Source organism: Brassica rapa, chromosome A07 (assembly GCF_000309985.2).
Source record: "Brassica rapa cultivar Chiifu-401-42 chromosome A07, CAAS_Brap_v3.01, whole genome shotgun sequence".
Taxonomy (NCBI): domain Eukaryota; kingdom Viridiplantae; phylum Streptophyta; class Magnoliopsida; order Brassicales; family Brassicaceae; genus Brassica; species Brassica rapa.
The window spans coordinates 22,649,282-22,665,077 of record NC_024801.2 but is presented as its reverse complement, the minus strand read 5'-3'; the positions used below and the strand labels follow the sequence as shown (position 1 = coordinate 22,665,077).

General features: G+C 34.5%; 2 protein-coding genes across 4 annotated transcripts; one reads left to right on the top strand and one right to left on the bottom strand.

Annotated features, from left to right (window-relative positions):
* Positions 1-1,905: 1,905 nt before the first annotated feature.
* Positions 1,906-5,210, bottom strand: LOC103831003. The gene is made up of 2 exons (XM_009106837.3): positions 3,454-5,210; positions 1,906-3,187 (listed from the first exon to the last, which is right to left on the bottom strand). Exons 1-2 carry the CDS (start codon positions 3,523-3,525, stop codon positions 2,081-2,083), a joined length of 1,179 nt encoding a protein of 392 aa, XP_009105085.1. The 5' UTR covers positions 3,526-5,210; the 3' UTR covers positions 1,906-2,080.
* Positions 5,211-9,821: 4,611 nt separating this feature from the next.
* Positions 9,822-15,291, top strand: LOC103831002 (BTB/POZ domain-containing protein At1g67900). 3 transcript variants are annotated; one of them, XM_033276157.1, is made up of 5 exons: positions 9,822-9,840; positions 12,754-12,946; positions 13,015-13,084; positions 13,166-14,407; positions 14,632-15,291. In XM_033276157.1, exons 2-5 carry the CDS (start codon positions 12,888-12,890, stop codon positions 15,148-15,150), a joined length of 1,890 nt encoding a protein of 629 aa, XP_033132048.1. In that variant the 5' UTR covers positions 9,822-9,840; positions 12,754-12,887; the 3' UTR covers positions 15,151-15,291. The 3 variants fall into 3 exon arrangements, with proteins under 3 accessions (XP_033132048.1, XP_009105082.1, XP_009105083.1); XM_009106834.3 differs by lacking the exon at positions 9,822-9,840 and adding an exon at positions 9,869-10,069; XM_009106835.3 differs by lacking the exon at positions 9,822-9,840 and adding an exon at positions 11,969-12,288.
* Positions 15,292-15,796: the final 505 nt, after the last annotated feature.

The following is a 15,796-nucleotide window of genomic DNA, read 5'->3' as shown; positions in this document are numbered from 1 at the left end:
TTTTATTTTTTGTTGCATCTCTTAACACATTTTTGTTAATTACGTATTATGTTGTTTTCTTAAAAGAAAAATGATACTTTAAATATCAACATAATTACATTTAAGAGCATCAGCACCAAGGAGAGATGGTGTACGTTTCTTAACAATAGTAAAATAATGATGTTTATTTTTATAATTATATTTAATTACTTTTTAACAACTTAACCGGTAAATGATTTACACCCGTAGAAATGTTTTTCACGGTTGCGTTTGGAGTACCTGCCGAAAGGATCGTCTCTTACTATTTATTGTTCTCTTTTCTTGCTTTTTTTTAATTATTTGAATTGTTAAAAACTCCTAAAGATATTATCGCTAATACTGCTCTAATAATTTTTTCCGGTTTGTCAAAAAGTAAATTAAGAGATTTGATATTTTAAAATATTTAATTAAAATTCTGATTTTATATTTTAATGTTTTAAAATTATTTATTAAAATTTTCAATAATATATAATCCTAATTTTATTTATATAAAATAATTTGCAATTTTAAATTGTATTAACATAAAGTATGGCTTTAATCACTTACTTATTAATTGTATATTATATGTACTGCAAACACACAAACAAGCATAACTTCAATTTGATGTAATATATTAAAAAAACAATTGATGTATTCAGGTTCAGCGTCTTATACAAAATCCAAAAGAAATAGATGGAAGTTTGGAACCGAACTAAAAAAAAAAAAACAAAACTGAACTAGAACTCACAAATATCTCAGTACTTCACGTTTTCCTATATCCTAAAACTAAAACAAAATCGAAGACTGAAAATATTCCCGAAAGTATTTTTGAAAATGAAAAAATATTTTTGAAAATATCACTTTAGTGGTGGTAAAAATGAATAATAATACCAAGAAAATGGTAAACACGAAAATTCTCCTTTGTTCAAACAACCAAATTATCTGATATTTTTATTAGTTATCTAAAATTATCTGAAAACTAAATCAAACTAAACTTAAACTATATTGGATCCAACTTTTGAAGTATTTGCTGGTTTCCAATGTTGTTTGTAGAATCCAAAAAAAAAAACTGAAGTAAACTAAACCAGATTTTATATATACACCAAGGATTATATTTCTATATTTCTATATTTAAAAAAAAAACTCCAAGCCGAATCACATTGAACTTCTAACTTAATTTAGATAAGTATTTGATGAAGTTGAATTACTTGATTAAATTTAAATATTTCTAAGAAATAAAAGCACTTACAAATTGACAGTTGTAAAAACGGTTTCTAGTATCTAAAACTATCTCAATGGAGATACTACATTAGGTTTTCAGATATCTATAGTTCAACATTATTACATAACATACTTACACTTACATATGTATTAAGAACCCCTTGTTAAGCACTCCTCAATGGAAGCGCTCTCAGACCCTCACCTTCTCTAGAGGCAAGTTTTATATAATGATTGGTCCAAATGTGAAACGAGCGGACAAGAACGTGTTGTACAATAAAGAATGCAAGAGAGGATAGATGTGACTAAAAGAGGGTATCATTGATATGTTTCTGTTCAATTTGACAAAGAACATGTACACATTTCCAACCAAAAACTAGAAGATACTATCAATCATTTGCAGCCAAAAAAAATTAAAAGTCAGTTTTATAAAATCAACCGATTCTCTCTTTATTTACATAACGGTTCAATCAGTACGCCCTTTGTATCATCTTCTCCTATACTTTCCATGTGCCACTGGCCGGTGTTGTTAGTGTTCATTTTTCTATAGTTTTCATTTATACAAATATACATGGACTGTTGTTTCACTAGCTTGCCCATCTTGCTAGGATATGCTATAACGTGGATTATTCCAAACTCACCATCTTCAAGTTTTGCCGAATGACAAACTTGTGTTACAAAAGTCCATAAAAGAAGAAATTATTCTTATAAATTAAAAAAAAATATATTCTCATAGATCAGTTGTTTATGTACACCAAAAGCACCAATAAAAATCGCCATTCTAAAAAAATAATTCACACAAAGAATATTAATAATCATGAATTAGTAAGCAGTGTCATATCAATATATTAGTTTCAAGAACCATTCATTCCTTGTCTCTCAAGCAATTCCCCGGAAGAAGAAACTTGTACCTCTCCGCATTCTCCAGGAGGTACGCAGGAAGATGAACCGCCGAATAAGAATGTGGAATCGGACCCATCTTACCGATGATGTCTTTAAACGTGTACTCCTCAGGTATCATGTCGAACAGATCATCTCCATTGCATATAACTCTCTGAACTCTTTTAGGGTTCAAATAATGTCCAAACCTCACTCTATCATAGTGACTATAAGCTTTCATTTTGAACACAAACTCACTAATCCGTCTGAAACAGAAGCTACAATGCCACCCTGAATCCGCCAAGATCTCATCTGACTGCCTGTAATGCGCGTACTTTGTTTTACCAGTCTTGTATCTATGAACCGACGCTCTCCAGCTCTTGTCGTCGACCGGGAACTCAAAAGAGTAGAGATAGTTCTTCAGTCTTAAGTGGAGGATCTCCGGTATGTCATCGCACCAGCTGAGAAGGTTTATCGTGTGTCTGCTCGGGATCTCATCAACATCAGACATAATCAACAAGTCATCATCTGTAATGCCCGCGAGTCTTAGAAGCTGATCCAACGCTACTCTTTGGTAAGCCTCTTCGTAGAAAGGATTCTTCTCTCCTTTCTTGAACCTTCCTCCTACCGACCCGTACGTCAACCGCGGCTCAACGAACTTGAACTCATCATCAGCCCTGTGGCTGGCGAAAACGAGCGGTTTCGGTAGCCCGGTGAAGGTGGAGTTCGACTCGAGGAGAACGAACTGAGTAACGTAAGGGTAGAGTTCTTGCCACCGTATGGTGAGAAGCTCCACTTCGGTGCTGAAGAGGACGGCGTCGTAGACACGGCGAGGGTATTCACGGACGCCCCAGCCGTGGAGCTTACAGAGAGATTCCATGGAAGCGTTCTCGTGGTGGTAGTGAGGAATGTCGTGGAATGGTTTTGGTGGTGATTCCCATAATGGTCTCAAGAAGTATGAGATCTTGAGGCCGTGAATGTATACACCAATAACACACATGGGGAAGATTACTAAGAGGAATATGATTGACTTTAAGTCTATACCACGCAACATGCAACATAGTCTGGTGATGCCAAAGCCTCGATCTGATTCCTGTTTAGACACAAGAAAAAAATAAAAGTCAATAGCTGATCAACTCATGTCTTGTATACTCATGTCTTGTATAAACAAAAACCAATTCAAACAATTAGATCAATCTAATTTAAGAAAATAATATTACTCAGATCAGAACCATAAGATCTATAGTTTAGATATCAAGAAAGTCTCCGTTTACCAAATCAAGAACCATTGACTAAACAAGATCTTGTTTTCAAGAACAATTTAAAGAAATGATAAAGAAGAGAAGAAGGAAGGAAGACCTGTGTGCCGCATAGATCATCGGACTTTTTAGAACAATAGTGACCACCGTTTTCACCCATCATCCACCACATCTTCTTGGACTTCCTTTTAACACCGATCAAGAACTTGATCTCCGGAGTTGAAAGAGATATAAATAAATTCGACAAGAGATGATACAAAAATAAACAGCACAGCTCGATGATAGATATCTACGGTAGATAATCTACCAGTGAAGAATATAAAGTAAAAGAAGTAAAGAAAGAATACAAACTAAAAAAGAATTAAAGAATTAAGGAACCAAGAAACAGAGCTTTTTGCTGTGATTATATGTCGTGTCTGTTTCTCGGAGCTCTACAATGGAAAAATAATAATAGATTGAGATGCTTTCTGAGTTTCGGGTGATGATGCCTTTGCCTTTTAGCCTCGAGAAGTGCGGCTAAGGGCAGCTTAGTCAATGAAAGAAAGTATCAACGTTCGGTTTGTGTTTTTGAGTATTATCATCTATCTCCACGCGTTGCGGCTTGACTCAGTCCCACCCACTTACAGCTTTTGTCTTTGTCTTTTTGGTTGAAAAAGCCAACGGAATCACTTGTGTAGTTTATTACTCTTTCTCGTCCACAAACACGTGGCTTCCACTGTAATAGTACAAATGATTCTATTAAACTTGAACTTAGAACTGCATCTATATGAAAGTACTGTCAACAATTTCTTTATATAACAAAATTTGTCACATGGGTTTATATTGAAGAATAAAGTTTCAAAAAGGTTACAAGCCCACATAGCTAGCAGACATACAATCACTTAACATCAACCTCTGGCTATAACCAACCAAAAAGCAGCCCAACTAAAAGAAGCATAAAAAAACACAAGCCTACAAACTACAAGTCATTGAGGATGATTAGCTGCAACACAAGATTGATTCCTATCCTCATATGACGTTTTTAGCAATCAGACGAACCCTTCTATCTTAAAAAAAAAAGGACACGACCGGCCACGCCCTGGGCCTTTTAATTTTTCCACCAAGTCTTTAGCTTCCGACACAAACACCACTTTTGAATATTGGTGACATAACATGCAAGTGTTCATATCAAACTTGTACTCCTAGGAAGCGATGCAACCAAAGCACGCCTAATATAACACAAAAACTGAAGTGAACAAAGTTTGTTGTCTGAAAATTTGTTGGCTCAAAAAAAAGTTTGTAATTCTGAAAATTATCTGGAGGATCATATCGGAGTCCACTTTATGGGTATGATGGACTAAAAGATACTTGATCAGTAAAAGGTCATTAATGTCGATGAAAACAGTACATTTGGTTCATGGATGTGGAGTAAGCTTTTGAATAGGACTCTACTAAATCTTTTACAAGAGTGGAAATTCAAAGTGGATCACATTGTTCCTTTTGGTTCGATATGCGGTGCCCCTTAGGAAGGCTGTCTGATATAAGTTGGCGGAGTTAGAAGTTCTATTCACCGAGGTCTATTAATATATCTATCTAATAATATTAAAAGATGTGCTAAATTAAGATTTCAACATTAAACATTGGTTTAGTTGCATCTAAATTACCCAATTTTTTTTCATTTTATACTTACAAAACCTAACATATAAACCAAAAATATAGAAAAAATTTAGGGGTCAGTTGACCCCCTCCGACGTAAGTAGCTCCTCCAATGGATATAACGATGATATCTACGGTAATATACCAGAGAATATAAGGTTAAGGAAGTAAAGAAAAATACAATCTAAAAGGAATTAAAGAACCAAGAAACAGAGCTTTTTGCTGTGATGATGTCGTGTCTGTTTCTGTTTCTTGGAGCTCTCTGAGTTTGGTGAGTGATGTGTGATATAACAAACTAAGTTTCACATTGGAGAATTAGACAAGGAGTATCTAATATATAAAGAGATGTCCAACTCTAATAGTACGAGGCCTTTTGGGAAGGAAACCAAAAGTAAAACCATGCGGATCAGCCAATTAGGCCCAAAGTGGACAATATCATACTAATAAGATAAGATAGAGTTGGACACGGGATTTCGCAATCACAACAATTGGTATCAGAGCCAGGTTGACGAGAAATCTGCAAGAAAGACCGAAATACCCTTTGAGTGATGAATGAGTGATGAATGGGTATCCTATGAATTAGGAATGAGAAGTGTGTGGCAGAAATCAAGTCAGAAGATTCTGGAAGTCAGTTGTGGGACATGAGATGAATGTGATCCTTAGTTTGAAGGGGAGAATGTGATATAACAAACTAAGTCCCACATTGGAGAATTAGACAAGGAGTGTCTAATATATAAAGAGATGTCCAACTCTAATAGTACGAGGCCTTTTGGGAAGGAAACCAAAAGTAAAACCATGCGGGTCAGTCAATTAGGTCCAAAGTGGACAATATCATACTAATAAGATAAGATAGAGTTGGACACGAGATTTCGCAATCCCAACATGATGGTCGTGGTGATGATTATCTTATGGCCCTGAGTTACGGTCAAGGGCAAATTAGTCAATGGAGAAAGTATCAGTTTTGCGTTTTGAGTATTATCATCTCTCTCTGTCTCTATCCACGCGTTGCGGCTTGACTCAGTCCCTCACTTACAGCTTTTTGTCGTGTCTATTTGGTTGAAAAAGCCAACGGAATCACTTTTGTAAACTCTTTCTCTTCCACATGGCTTCCACTTTAAAACGTACAAAAGATTGTATTAAACTTCAACTTAGAACATCATCTAATATGTGAAAAGGACTGTTAACAATTTCTTTATATAACAAAATTAATATTCCATCTATTCTAAAATAGACGATGTTTTGAAAAAAATTTGATGTTTCAAAATAGATGATGTTTAGATATTTTATATAAATTTTAATTTTATTAAAATTTGTGAGACTATTAATATTTTATTAAAAAAAATTGATGATTGACCGAATTAGTTTAATTTACATTTTTATTGCTATTTTTTAGGTAAAAGTGTTTTTTTTAACTTTTGTGTCTTGAACCAAAGCATCAACTATTTTGGAAGAGAGGAGTATATTTTTTGGTCATCTGGATTTTATATTGAAGAATAACGTTTCACAGGTTTACAAGCCCACAAAGCCAATACACATATGTAATATCAAACCTATAACCAATAAACCAGCCCAACCAAAAGAGGCATAAGAGAAATACAAGTGACAACAAACTAATCCAAAAGCTTACAAACATAAGGAACTCTCTCATCAACAAGAACTTCTGAAAGTCATTTTGGATGATTAGTCGCAACATAAGATTGATCCCTGTCTTCATATATGATCTCATAGCTCACATCCCAACACAAAACTGGTTTAATGGTAAAAAAAATTCAACCACTTTAAAATGAAAAGGACACGACGGGCCACGCCCTGAGCCTTTTAATTGGCTTCCATTTGCTTCCACCAAGTCTTTAGCTTCCAGCGCAAACACCACTTTTGAAATTCTGACTCAAGATTCCTATAAAGATGCAGTATAATACTACATTTTCTTTCGGCCCAGGGTCCAAAACACTGACTCCCAAACTCTAAAGACTAGTTTTCCTTTGTAATAACGTTTCAGTAGAAGTCTCTTTCTTTGATGCAATGGTATTACACACTTCATTTTCCTTTTGTGACCACAGTTTTCTAAGTAATAAGCTGCTCTATTTTGGTTCTTTTCCACTATTTGATTAAGCTTATATGCATCTAGTTTCCATCAACCCTAAAAAGAAGATGTATCAGTTTAGTAAGTTGTAAACCATACTACCCATTTTGGCTATTGTGATATTTATGCGAAACAATAATGTGAATTGTCTTGCCCGATACCACTGAGGCAATTAGTAAATGTTATAAAGTTTGGTGTCATTTTAGATCTTCATAGTTTTTCCCTCAACCGACACCGGCCCCCGTAGGCAATTAGTAAAGGCTGTAGAATTGAACTTTGATGGTCATGATACTATACTGTTTTGTCTTTCTATAGCTTTACTTAAATAGTTATCAGAAAAACGCTCTTATACTCTTTAACAGCTGTGTATGGTTTAATATTGTTACATCTGTTTCTGATATAAGAAGGTGTATGTGAAAAGTTTAAAAGAAGTAATGTGAATATTTACCTTATCAAAGTGTATTTATATTTTTGGTTATTTGTCCAAGAAAACTTCAAGACTAAACATGCAGCTAAAATAGTAGAGATATGAGTAATTATGAGAGAGCAATTTATGATATCATACGAGTGAGGAAAAATATGAAGAAAACCATATAGTAGTTCTAGGATCAGTAAATAAGTTTGTCTAGTCTCCCAAAAATTAGGTATTGGCTGTTGCACGGAATATGGTACACATACCAAGTGACCAGACGTGAGAGGTATAGCCGTAGGTGGTCAAAGGCATTACAAGTGGTTTAATTAAGAACCAGGAGGTGGTCCTGATGCACAATAAAAATATTGTGAGTTCTATGAATTTGGTGAATATAACATTTTGATTTCGGGTAAATTGTGGTGTATGTAAATATGCAAAAAAAAAATTGATTTGATTATTTACGTAGTTAAAGTGCATTTATCTTTCTATAATTTTCAAGAAAAAATTCAAAGTTGAACTGAAAGAATAGACGACTAATTGATAAATGTTTCACGATATCATATAAGTGAGATCAATACATGAAAAATATTATATAATGATTACATAGTCACTAAACAAGTATTTTGAAATTCCAAAAATTTTAAACACTGATTATTGCAAAACTAAGTGAACAAACGTGAAAAACCTATTAGCCATAGTTGGCCAGAATTGTTACAAATATCTTATAAAGAAAATGTAGCAGCAGCCGTTTTGTGGCGTACGTAGATTGTCCTTCAAAAAAACTTAAAGAGAAACTCAGAGAGCTTCAAAGAAAGTACACTCTACAGTTCCATGTAGCTCTGCATAAATAGACATCTCTTCTCTGGAGGAAAAATAAAACAAAAAGAGCAGAATCTGATTATGCATTTCGCGTTGAACAAGACAAGGAAAAAGCCGAAGCAAAAGAGATTTGGTGGAAGTAAAATGAACAGAAGCAGAAGAAGAAGAGGCATTCTTTATATGTATTTCGATTCAAAGCGTGCATGTGTTAGTATGAGAGCTACTGAGTACGCCAATCGATTTATGTAATCCATAAAGAGAGGCAGTCCCAGTTTCTAAGTACAGTTAATCTGTACATGTGATAAAAAAGTAAAAACCAATATTTGGAGCAAATATTTCTAACATGTATTGGATCATTTGATAAAGGTAGTACAACATGTGCAATTGGAAAAAAACTCACATTGAGTTGCTTTGTCCACTAGAGGAGAAGTCTCCTGATAATAGTGAACAATATTAATCAATAACAACGTAAATTGACCTTCACTTTTTCAATCAAGTAAATAGCCTCAAATACACTCATCATTGATGATATCAATGAATTCACGGGTGTTTTAAACAGATAACTTGCTATTTTCCTTGACTTCAATTGTTTCCCGCGGGTTTTAAACACATAACATGGTATGTTAGTCGATATCACATAATATAGTACAATTTTACATTAAATATCATAATTTTACCCGAAGTGAAGAGTATTTTTAACCAAATCCTGCGAAGAAACAAAGTCATTCATATTTTTCTACCAAAATCATTTAACTAATTATGCTCTATAATTTTTTTTAATTACTACTTAAATGACCCTGGAAATAAATAAATAAATTATAATCTTCCTTTTTTTTTGTCATCAAATTATAATCTTCCTTAACAGTCCATTATTCTCATACTTGACTTATGTCTTAGAACTATTTAAACTTTATAAAACTAAAATTTTACTTCGATACGTGCATATTTAGCCACAATTTCATCAACTTTTTTTTTATAAAAAGTAACTGTATGAATTATGATATTTTCATTTTCTAAATGGTTCCAAACAACTTAACTCACCACACTATGATCCATTCGTTTCTTCATAAGAAAGACAGCCAATTTGGCCAAAACTAAATAAATAAGATAACAAGATCTATTACAAGACGTACAAAATCCAGCTCAGCTCCAACCGTGGACGATCTCTAATCGGGACAGACGGGTCCCACATCCAAGGGGACCACCAAAAGCAGCCATTGTCGGCTGGACACCCACTCGGGTAACACTCCTAACAGGTAAATCAAAATATAATCAATTTTTTTGTAACCTTTCTCTTCTTTCACACGTAGAGTTGACATCAGGATAGGAACTTCTCCTCCAACCCCGAAAACACCCTTGATCAAACCACTTTAATTACGGTATTACCACTGGCCCCTGTAACCTTCGTCCTTAGTGGCCACTGATTGATCCAAGACAATCTCTCGTCACACTCATGGGTAGACAATACCGACCGGAGCCGTGACGGGTTTTATATTTGTGTTCCCTCAACCACCGGTACTAGTTCGGGGAGTTTAAAGGTACCGATTCTGACAAGTCATGGGACATTGTTGTTTGTATCATAAGTTCTATGTTTCTTAACTTAAGCCATACATATCAATATCTTTGGATCTATCAAAGACAAAAAAATCAAGTTTATACATATATATACACTTCGTCTTTGTTAATTCAGTTCCAATTCAACACACACTTCTTTTTTTTGTAATAAAACAAAGAGCAGCTTTCTTCTGCATCATCTCTCTTCACACTGTAAGTCTCGTATTTTTTAAAATCTAGCAAAGGCATTAGTACAAATATAGGCTATAAAGTGTAGTTGTCAAGTTTTTAATCTTGAACATGATTAAAACAAAGAAAGCCTTTTTTTTTTTTTTTTTGTAACACGAAAGCTTTTAATTTCTGGTTCATGACTTTCCAGTCCTTTCGATCGATGACTTATTACCGGTTGCACTGAGATTCTGTCGATCTTAAAACATTAATTCAATAATTGCTCTGTGATGGGGAAGCTTAATTGAGAAAAGGGTTATATATCATTTATATAGAGATATCTTTCTTCAAACCTACGACTTCTACTAAGATTGAGACTGTGTATAATATTACTCTTTTTAATATTGAAATAACGGAATAGAGCAACCTCGATAACTGGCTGAGGTTTTTTCTTCCCGTCGTTTTATAATAAGACTGAAAGGCGTGGGAGAGATGATATATTATTGTATCAGATGTATCATATTTTTAATAAAATGAAACTTTGAGATAACTCGACTTAAACGGTTAAAAGTGACCAGAACATCAAATACATAACCTATTTCTCTAGATTATATAGTTAATGTTAGGCTCCCTAACTTTTAGCACTACACAAAATCAACATAATTTGTCATATATTATGTAGATATATATGTTGTTTTTAGCAACTTCAAAAGAAGGGGGGTAAAATGCAATCTACATTATTTCAGTCAAAGTAATTATTTGGATAAAGAGATGATCAAGTTTAACATTCTTTGAAAGGAATCTACTTTCAATGATTTGTTATTAGCAGGCTTCCACTTTTCTCTATTAATAGGTAGCATAGATGGGTAAACAGTAAACACCGTATATTTCTATATATTTTTATTCGGATTATACAGTTAGACATTTGTTATTTTTTATTTATTTTTGGTAAAATAGATAACATAAATATTTGTTATTTGTTAGTATCCTTCACCGTTCCTCCATGAATATATAATTATATATACATATATAAATTTCTATCTACTTATAGTATTCACAAATGCATATATTTTGCTTACTCTCTTCATAAGTGTGTACACTCATTAAAGACGATACGAAAATAGAGGTTATTGTCGATTTCATTGTCGCCCTTTGATATTATAACCCACTTGATAAAAGAGGTGTATGGACAATATGGCTGCTTAAAATTCAAACTTTCTTTTAATGATTTTCTTATTTTAAAGTATTTTATATAAAGTTGTAACTTATATGAAATGTCAACAATTTCAAATGTTTTAAGAGGTAAGAACGATAACATAAAGGTAAACTAGACTAGCAGTGTATTTGAGGAAGAGAACGGGAATGGCAAATTCATCCCTACCATGAGTTGGACGTAAACCGATGTGGACCCTGCGATTTCATAATCCAACAATAGTATTTACACTCTCGTTAATGTCATGTCATTTTCACAAATATATGAATTATATATTTGTATAACTACACTAATAAATAAATATCTATATCACGTTTTTGTTTAATTGGCTATATATTTATATACTTTTCTTTGGAAGTTACATTTATCTCGTATGTAAAATTTAAAACGCAGTAAGTATTTTTTGTAAAAAGGTAAGGATTATATATATATATGAGTTAATAAAAATATCTAAAATTAAGTTATTTTTTCAAAATCGATACCTAGATAGATAAAATTTGATTTTCATTTATCTAGATAGTCCATAAGTTTTTGGCGCAAGGAAAACTTTGGTAAAATAATGTAACATGTGAATAACGAAATGAAAATGATTAAATATGTAAGTTGTAACAATAAAAAAGAAAGAGATGACAAAAAAAATAAGAGTGAAAAAAATAAGGAGAGGCAATGATGAGGAAGGGAGAAGGTGGGATAAGCAGAGGCACGTGGGTTTGGTGATTCTTCTTTGCACGCTGGCGAATGGCTTAAGTACCATAGTTTACTCCTAAAAATACAAATAAAAATTAGGAAAATAATAATGTTTTGTGTATCCAGTTTAAGTCCCTACCATAATATAAATATTAAAAATCCCAATTTTGCATAAAACATGAAAAACAAAAAAGTTGCAAAGTAGATTGCTCTGCTTTATTGTGTTTCTCTCTTTAACCTTTGAATGATTGGTAAAGACTGTTTTCTGGGAATTTGCCTAGCTAGCTCAAAACATTTTCTTTCTCAAAAAAAAAAAAATCTCAAGGCTGATGACTTGAAGAGTGTTATTCTGTTTTCATCCAAAGTGAGTTTTTCTACTTCTTCTTGGGTTATGCATGGGAACTGGACAACATTCTTGTTATGATGTGTGAACCATGGAGTATGGTGTTTAGTTATCTTTTGTGATTGATGGAACTTGGGTGGGTTGTGATATTATGTTGATAGGATATCCAACTCTTATCTTTATCCTTTTTTCCTTTATTGCATTGATTTTGATTCTTTTTGTTTGTATGTCCATATCAGATTGGGTATAAGGAACTTTGATTGAATGGACATGAACTTTAGTGGTGGCCTAAGTTTTTCTGGGATCTTGTTTTTCCTTTTTTTATTTCTTACCTATTTTATTTTTTCCCCATTTATCATTCTATATATCTAACTAAATTACTCACCACAAAGACAAATTTCCCAACAGAAACATAAAATCTTTTTTATTCTCTCCAAAGAAAAAACCTCTCTGACAAAGGTTTCATTTGTTTTGTCTCACTTACAGACAAGAATCTTGTCAGGTTTTCTTGAGGAAGGTACTGTTCTTCAGGGCTTGGAGGGGTAGAAGAAGAAAACCCATTTGAAGTTTGGCCATTATGCAGAGGAGTTTCTGAAGATTCAAGAACATAAATAACAGCTATGAAGTTTATGAAACTTGGATCTCGACCTGACACTTTCTACACTTCAGAAGATTTAAGGTAAACAATAAAACTAAATCTCAGGACATAAAGGTTGAGTAAAGAAACTAAACTGATGCTTGTTGCAGATGTGTTTCTTCTGAAGTTTCTAGTGATTATACAATTGAAATTTCCGGAAGTAGATACCATCTTCACAAGGTACTCTTTCTTCTTCTTCTACTTCCTCTTCTTCCAGATGATTGATTCTTTTCTCTCTAAGAGTCTTCTTCTTTTCTGTAGTTTCCACTGCTTTCAAAGTGTTTGAGGCTTCAAAGAATGTGCTCTGAGTCACCAGAATCAAACCAACTTCCAGACTTCCCAGGAGGAGTTGAAGCCTTTGAGCTATGTGCCAAATACTGCTACGGAATGACAATAACCATAAGCGCTTACAACATAGTAGCAGCGAGATGTGCGGCAGAGTATCTTCAGATGTCAGAGGAAGTTGAGAAAGGTAACTTGGTGTACAAGCTTGAAGTCTTCTTGAACACCTGCATCCTTAACGGATGGAGAGACTCCATAGTCACACTCCACACCACTAAGGCTTTTCCTCTCTGGTCTGAAGACCTTGCCATCACTAGTAGGTGCATTGAGGCCATAGCCTCAAAGGTCTTGTCTCATCCATCCAAAGTGTCTCTCTCACACAGTCATTCTAGGCGTGTTAGGGATGATGACACGTCCTCTAACAGAGCGGCTGCTGCGAGCAGAGGATGGTGGGCTGAAGACATCGCAGAGTTGGGAATAGATCTTTATTGGAGGACAATGATTGCTATCAAATCCGGTGGCAAAGTACCCTCTAGTCTCATCGGTGATGCCCTTCGAGTTTACGCCTCTAAGTGGCTTCCTTCTCTGCAAAGAAACCGAAAACAAGTCGGCAAGAAAGAGGATTCTGACTCGGATTCGGAGAGTGACGTCTCATCCAAGCATAGGTTGTTGTTGGAGTCCATTATAAGCTTGCTTCCTGCTGAGAAAGCCGCGGTCTCTTGCAGCTTCTTGCTTAAGCTCTTGAAAGCAGCTAACATCTTAAACGCCTCATCTTCTTCCAAAATGGAATTAGCGAGAAGGGTGGCTCTTCAGCTAGAAGAAGCAACGGTTAGTGATTTGTTGATACCTCCAACGTCATACAAGTCTGAAATGTTATACGATGTGGACGTTGTGGCGACTATCTTGGAACAGTTTATGATCTTAGGGCAGACTAGTCCACCGACAAGTCCTTTGAGAGGTAAAAAGGGTATGATGGATAGAAGACAAAGATCTCGTTCGGCTGAGAATATTGATCTTGAGTTCCAAGAAAGTAGGAGGTCTTCCTCTGCCTCTCATAGCTCAAAGCTTAAAGTGGCTAAGCTTGTGGATGGATACCTCCAACAGATTGCTAGAGATGTGAGTCTACCGCTCTCGAAGTTTGTTAGTTTAGCTGAGAGTGTCCCTGAGTTTTCTAGGCTTGATCATGATGACCTCTATCGAGCCATTGACATATATCTCAAGGTACAATAATCTCTCAAAACTTTCATCATGTTTTTTTTTATACCAAATGGTTCGGGGTCGGAAGCTGTAACCCTTCCAGCCCCGAAACCACAAGAATGTAATATTAGTTTCGTCTCAGCGGTCACTCGAATTAGAGACCTTTTGATATAATGGGGATCTTTCAAAACTCTCATCATTGTTTGTGTTCACTAAACCTAATCATAGTCATCGTTGTGTTTCTACAGGCTCACAAGAATCTGAATAAATCAGAAAGAAAAAGAATATGTAGAGTCTTGGACTGCAAGAAACTGTCGATGGAAGCGTGTATGCACGCGGCGCAGAACGAGATGCTTCCACTGAGAGTTGTGGTGCAAGTCCTGTTCTATGAGCAGGCGCGAGCCGCTGCAGCTACCAACAACGGTGAAGTTAAAATGACTGAGCTTCCAAGCAACATCAAAGCACTCCTTGCTGCACACAACATTGACCCTTCTAATCCAAGTGCAGCCGCTTTCAGCACGACCACAAGCATGGCAGGGCCGGAAGATCAGTGGAGCGTGTCTGGTCTCAAATCTCCCAAGTCAAAGCTCTCAGGGACACTGAGAAGCAAGCTAGCTGAAGATGAAGAGATAGACGAGAGGTTTATGAACCAAGGAGGAGGAAGAACTCCATCTCGGTTTAAGGCTTTCTGTGCAATCCCTGGCCGACCTAAGAAGATGTTCAGTAAGTTTTTGTCCATCAACAGAAACTCCAACGACAAAAACTGAATAAACTGTTCTTTTTAGATCTCTAGAGTAAAAGAAAGGAAATGTGTAAACCTCTCTCTCTATCTCTTTGTGTAACTTCACCAATGTTCAATTACATTAATCTCCAAAATAATAATGTTTAAGAATTCATATTTATTTTCACTAGATTAATGAGACGTGTTTGGAATCCAGAAGGTCAAAAGAAAATGACCTAATAATAATATTAGGGGGAAGTGTATTCAATTAAGAGTTTCAAATGATTTGTATTAAAATGACAAATTCACTTTTATTAAACGAAGATTTAAAAAACACTTTAAAATTATAAATTCAGTGTTATTGAACTTGTCATTTTTTAAAACACTTTGAAATTTATTGTTATATTAAACAAAATTTAAGTTGAAATTTTAGAGTGTTTTAAATGTTTTTAGGGTGTTTAAGAAGGATTTTTAGTTATAAAAATAAAAATCCAAATTTCATGGTTTTAAAAAAAATTCTAGAGTTATTTAATAAAAATCAATTTTAATATTCACCTAAAATCATTTAAAAGCTCACTAAAATCAAATCATTTTAAATTTCACATTAATACAACCCCCCCGCCCTCTTAGAATTTTATGAAACAGAGCAGCCTGAAGATTCTCTAGTTTGTTTGATTATTCTATCTTTGTAG